Source organism: Monodon monoceros, unplaced genomic scaffold (assembly GCF_005190385.1).
Source record: "Monodon monoceros isolate NGI ecotype Baffin Bay Population unplaced genomic scaffold, NGI_Narwhal_1 Super_Scaffold_12, whole genome shotgun sequence".
In the NCBI taxonomy this organism is placed as follows: domain Eukaryota; kingdom Metazoa; phylum Chordata; class Mammalia; order Artiodactyla; family Monodontidae; genus Monodon; species Monodon monoceros.
In genome coordinates, this window is record NW_021703768.1 from 152,412,783 (window position 1) to 152,418,782 (window position 6,000).

The 6,000-nt window shown below is 49.8% G+C and overlaps 1 protein-coding gene across 7 annotated transcripts in view; it reads left to right on the forward strand.

Annotated features, from left to right (window-relative positions):
- FLT4 (fms related tyrosine kinase 4) overlaps window positions 1-4,816 on the forward strand; it is a 40,441-nt gene extending 35,625 nt beyond the window's left edge. For 5 of the 7 annotated variants that reach the window (XM_029217980.1, XM_029217974.1, XM_029217976.1 and 2 more), the window contains one exon: window positions 2,682-4,816. In XM_029217980.1, coding sequence (XP_029073813.1) covers window positions 2,682-2,880 — 199 coding nt within the window. In that variant the 3' untranslated portion in view covers window positions 2,881-4,816. The remainder of the gene's footprint in view (window positions 1-2,681) is intronic. The other 2 variants (XM_029217975.1, XM_029217979.1) reach the window with 1 other exon arrangement.
- Window positions 4,817-6,000: the final 1,184 nt, after the last annotated feature.

The following is a 6,000-nucleotide window of genomic DNA, read 5'->3' on the forward strand; positions in this document are numbered from 1 at the left end:
ATTCTATCAGGTGATCTCTATTAGTAACCTATGTTTGGAAAATTAATGCTAATTTCTTTACGGAAAGAGTTTCTGGCTGTTTCTTTACAGAACAGTTTTTTTATCTCCCCAAAAAGTAATTCAGTAAGAGAGTGAGCCAGAGGATGGTAGCTACTTAAATTCAAATCTCCACAGATCTTCCTAAAAACAACACATGGAACAAGGCCTCTCAGAGCCCATGCCTATGATATAACCAGGGGAGAGACTCCAGCTATGTGTGGGTATAGAACTCAGCAGCAGAACCAGCAGAGCCATGCCCAAGCCCTGGCAGAAGGAGGGCAGGATGGGGACTGCCCCGTGAGAAGGGAATGTAAAGGTCCTTGGGACGGTGGCCATGCAGACTGGGGAGATAACGGAGTATGAGCACTAGAACAACTGTCTTGGGAAGGCACTGCTTCTGAAAGGGCAGTGAGCAGGAAGTGAGTGTACATCTCAGGTGCCTGGTGGTGAAGGAAAAAGAAAGTTGCAGAAGATTCTTATGGAAGCAAGATTGTATTAAGAGTCAAGAAGACAGATACCCAAGGATCTGTTCATTACAGAAACTGCACCTCATGATAGAGGCAACAAAGTGCATTATTCTCTTCCCAGGTCCCCTTAGAAACACATTGTGATGAGCCACAAAGAGGTGTAGCAGGTGACTTCGCAGGTGCATTCACTTGACATATGGAACATTCTCCAAACAGGTGCAAGGATGGAATGTGCCTTGGAGGCATCTGTCAGGGAGAAGGAGGGAGTTTATCTTCCCAGTTCTTTCCTATCTCCTCTTAACCACTGGTTAGTACTCACCCTATGGGAAGTTAACTCACCCTCACTTCCAGGTGGTTCACCCAGCCCTTTCAATGGCCACTCAGGATGCCAGATCTCATTCCCTGTGGTGTGGCATTTCATCCAAGTCTGTAGGTGAAAGGAAGATCTGGAAACCCTGGGCTTGTGGTTGGTCAGTATGGATGAATGGCAGCAGCCAAGAGGGGGTCCAGCACTCCCTGCTAAGTGACTGGCTGGTCCCCAGTGGTGATACAGCATGGGACACAAACGGAGCCTTTGGAAAGAGGGATGCAGTTGAAGGAATTCAAGGTGATGTGGATCTGATACAGCACTCCTGAATGAGGAAACCTAGGGAGACACCCACATCCCTGACCCCTCTTCCATAGGGTAATCTCAGTGTGAATAATCATGAACAGAAAAAATAAGCACTATCCATATAAGAATAAAAAAGAAAATTAGAATTAAAAGTTTTCAGTAGCTGTAAACACTCCAAAAAAAAAAGCATGGAAAAACTGTGATACAACACATCAACATGAATTAATTTATAATTAAATAAGCAGCTGCACAATGAATCATAAATTCAAAAATTCAGAATAGAAATGGATGAACAGTGTGAAGATATCAAATGGGAGCTGACTAAATTCATGGAAGAAATTGAAATAAAACAAAAATCCTCTCAAAAATGAAGAGCAGAGTGCCCAAGGGACAATTAGATATGATCAGACTTACAGTGGAGGGCACATTTGATAGACATGAAAAGAAGTCAAGAAATTAAAACTGAAATAAGTAAAGAGGTAAAAAAGTGTCAGAAGGAACGTGAAAAATTTAGAAGTTGAATAGAAAAGATCCAACATATGTACAATTGGTGTCTCTGAGGAAGAAGAATGCCAACAGTGAAATAGAACTAATATTTTAAATATGTAATTCAAGATAACTCTTAAATAAAAGGAGACCTGAATCTACATATTGGAAGGGTACCTGGGAAAACTGGCCCAAGAAGAGTAAACTCTGAGGCATATCCTAGTTGAACTATTAGACTTTAGAGATAAACATTCTGGGAATTCAGGCAAAAAGGCCAAGTCACTTAAAAAAAAAGAGAGAGAGAGAGAGATTGGCATCAGGTTTTTCAATAGCACCATGCAAAGCAAAAACAGAAGCAAAAGCAAAGAAACAAATTTTCAAAAATCTCAAAGAAAATGAGTGCTAAGGAGGGAGAATCATAGGGCCATCAGTGAGGCAGGTGGGGACTGGAAGCAGCAAGGCCTCCTGGGCCAGGGGGAGAAGCTTGGATTTTATTCTGAGGGTGATGGGAAGCCACTGAAGGGTGTATCAAGAGGAGAAGGACACCATCTAACTTGAAGGATCTCTGAAGACTGGCCTATAGGGTGGCATGAGTGGGAGAAGAGAGATGTGCTAGGGCAGCCCAGAGCATGCAGTGATGGCAGCTCACTCTAAAGTAGGGGAAGAGCATGGATTGAGGGGCATGGATGCATTTTGGAATAGACAGGACAGGACTTCTGGGTGGGCTGGATATAAGGGATGAGGGAAAGGGAGGAAGAAAGGATGACACCCAGGTGCTTGAGTCATTGAATCAGCGTTGGTGTCATTTACAGAGATGGGCAAGACTGAGAGAGAAGCAGGTTTGGGGGGATGAAGTTGGGCTTTCTCCATTGTCCCACACCCAGGCTTGGGACAAAGAAAGCTCTGGTGTTTGCCAACAGTCACATCGGTTTGTTTTTGTATTTAAGTCAAGTCTGTGTGTGCTTCCATTGGCTTTTCTTATTGCTCCGGTTGTGTCTGGTGATTCCTATAAGACCCAACATGGTTTCAATCACTCTTCTCTTCTTTTCTTACTGACATCACCTTCCCTGTCTCAGCAGCTGTAAAGGACCAGGCAGGAATATGGATGTGACCATGGCACACCCTGACCCCCCAGGGAGGCGGCAGAGGCCAGACCCAGGGACCCAGGGCCAGATGTTCTACAACAGCGAGTACGGGGAGCTGGCAGGGCCACCAGAGGAGAGCGACGGCATCCCATCTGCCCAAGTGCCCTTCTTCACAGACAGCAGCTACTAAAGCAGCTTCGGGCAAGGTCCACTGGACCCTGGGCTCCAACAGTTGATGGGGACCATGCCTGGCCAGCGAGCAGAAGGCTGGAGGCCCAGGCCAGGAACTCATCTCATTCAGTCTGGGGAAGAGCAAAACCCAGGCCTCAGGGCTCTCTTGAACTCCATCACCATGCCTGCCCAGGACCACCCTGCTGATCCCTGGGGCCCTTCTCCCCTTCAGATTCAGATTCCACTTAGCTCAACATCCACAGGGGCCAGCCCTGGGTCAGGCACTCTCATGGGAAATATCTCTTTGGGTGCTTCCTCTCAGCATGGTGGGTGGTGTGATCCCTGATTTCTGATGAGGAATATGAGGTTCTAAGAATCACATAGTAATCAAGGTTCAGCTGTGGTCTCCCAGCACCCACCCAAAATGCTGCCCCCTCCATGCAGCCTCTCTTCCCTTGGGAATGGCTTTCTTCACTTGCCACTCCAAGGCTCAGGAGAAGATGCATATGGCTCAAAGATGCATTCCACCTCAAAGCAACAAATGAGAAATTTGTGGGGGGAATGGGGGTGTCCTCTCCTGAGCCTGACCAAACAGCTCAGAGTAGCCATCTCTGCAGTGCCGAGCCAGTTACAGCAAGCCTTCTTCTCCTGCGTGTTGAGAAGTACTATTCAACATTGTTTTTTTCCTTAGAACTTCAGAGACTATTTGAGCTGCTGTGAAGAATTTACTTTTTAAAACTTCAGTCTGAAGGGAGCCCAGGGAAGGTTTTTCTGAATCTGGATGATCCTTGCCTCTGACACCCAGTCAAGTGCTGTCATAACAGACCCCACTGTGGCCACCTCTTTCTGGAGAAAGTCCCCAGCCTCACCTGCCTACCCCAGAACTGGAAGAATCACCCGATGGTCTAGAGATGCCCCATTTGAGAATCACCTGGTTCTTCCCACTGGGACCTAGATCTGCCACCCAAGGCACCATCCAAGCTGTGAACATCCTTATGAGAGGCAAACACTGTGGGTTCCACCAAAGAAGGCTTTGGGGCTGGCCCAGAGGACCCACCAGCATAGCTCTGTACCAGGAGGCAATCAGTGGATGTCCCTGTGGCCCCAGGAAGGCCCTGTCTTCTGCCCCCTGATCTGTACCTGACATCAGTGCCCTGGGGAGTGAGTCAGGCAGGTCGAGCCTCTACTCTCACAGAACAGCAGAGGACCATCTGGAGGCTGGAGCCATTCTGCCCAGGGCCCACCCCCCCAGCCCAGTTCACACTCCCTAGCTACCCACACCCCTAGCAGGAGAAAGACCCTCATCCCAGTTAGCACCACAATGTTTGACACCCCCCCCCCACCCCATGAGACGCTTGCAGGACAGGCGGCCGTGCAGCGAGCAGGGGCTTGCCCGGCAGGAACCCCCCCACATTGTGTATTGTTCCTTTAAGATATGGTGAATGCAGGTATGACTGTCCCCAGTGGACCTCCTCTGATGTCACCTGCCTGTGAGATTTGGGTCTCAGGTTTACCTGGTGGAAGTCCAGAGGCTGTTTTCAATCAGAGGAGCAACTCATGATTTGCGTTCAGGGGCCCAGGCCTGAGACCCCTCTCACATGTGTACCACCTGTTTGTGTCACTTATTCTCCTATCACATAACTGCACACACAAAAATGTACTGGGAAGAAAATCTAGCCCCACCCCCCTTGTAGAACATATGCTCTGAAAATATAAAATATTTAACAAAAGATAATAATAAATTTGATGCCAGTCCTGAGCTACAGTGAATGGGTTCGCAGCTAAATCCCAGGTCTCTGTGATCAGCCTTCCTCCTGCTGATCATCAGCCCTACAAGGTCACAGGACTGGCCACGCAAAGGAAAGGGCAGCAGAGGCAGCTCAGCCCCTCTTCTCTGCCCAGTAGGCTGTGGAGTCTCCCAAAGCCACCAGCAGAGGGTGCTGGAGGCACCAGGACGCGGGGTTCCGCTCTGAGCTGGGAAGCGCCCAGCTTGGCTCCCGAGAGAGCTAGGAACGCGTTCCCCTAATGTTTACTTTGTGAATAAAGTGACAGTGCTTTGTCCCCACCTACTAGAACCAAATGCTGCCTCAGGCCCTAAGCACCGGTGGCCTATGGGCCTAAGAGCACAGCCCAGGCTGGGTGCCTGCCATCAGCTCCCCAAGTCTCACCCTCCACCCCAGAAAGAGCCTATGACCACCTCCATCACAGACCACAGACGGGGACAGGACAAGAGGGGTTCAGCGTGCACCCAGGGTCACCTCCATGACTGAGTGCACTCCTGGACTCCAATATCAGGGGGTTCTGAGCTAGGACCCTTACTTCAATCCCCACCCAGAGAGATGAGCTCCAGCCAGGAGAGTGTGGCAGGGCTCTGCCCTGGGATGTTTGTATGCCTTCCCTTCACAAGTGAGTGCCTGGCATAGAGGTGGCTTTAGATTGGGGTGTGACACTGGCCCTCTGGACACGGCCTCAGCAGGCTTCCCAAAGGAGCTAGCCCAGGAGTAGTCCCAGGGACTCAGGAAGGAAAACGGGCCATGTCACATGGACCCAGCTGTCAGCACAGCACAACGGGCACCTCACCCAAGTGAGCAGACAGAAGCCCAGCAAAGGTCAGGAGCCAGAGGCCACTTTGTGGCCAGGCCCTGTGCCTACCCTGTTCAGGCCTCTCTCACTCCTCGGGCACCTGCTGTGTTGCCTATACCCCGTGGCTGCAATGCCCACTGTCCCGGCCTCGTTTTCAACTTTCATGGGCAAAGTCCCTCCCGACAAAGGCAGCTTTTGGCAGTAGTGGGTTTGCTGTTATTTTTACCTCTATAATAATTCTAAATGTGAATACGGAAAAGACCCCCACTGAGTTTGGACATTTTAACTTTACAATATCATTGGTTGAATTTAACCACTTTCCCTTGGCGAATGTCTCAACCCAGGTGTCAGCCATCTGGATGCCTGCCTGTTCACCCAGCCCAAAGTGCACCCACATGTTGTGGGAACCAGTGCCCTCAGTTCCAGTTCTGCCCTTCTGGGCTACTCTGGTCCTGCCTGGGCTGGATACTCAGGGCTGCACTGAATGTCCCCACCTGCCCTCACTCCCCAGAGCACCAGAGACTCCAGGTGTGAATAGGAACTCGGCCAGCGAGGG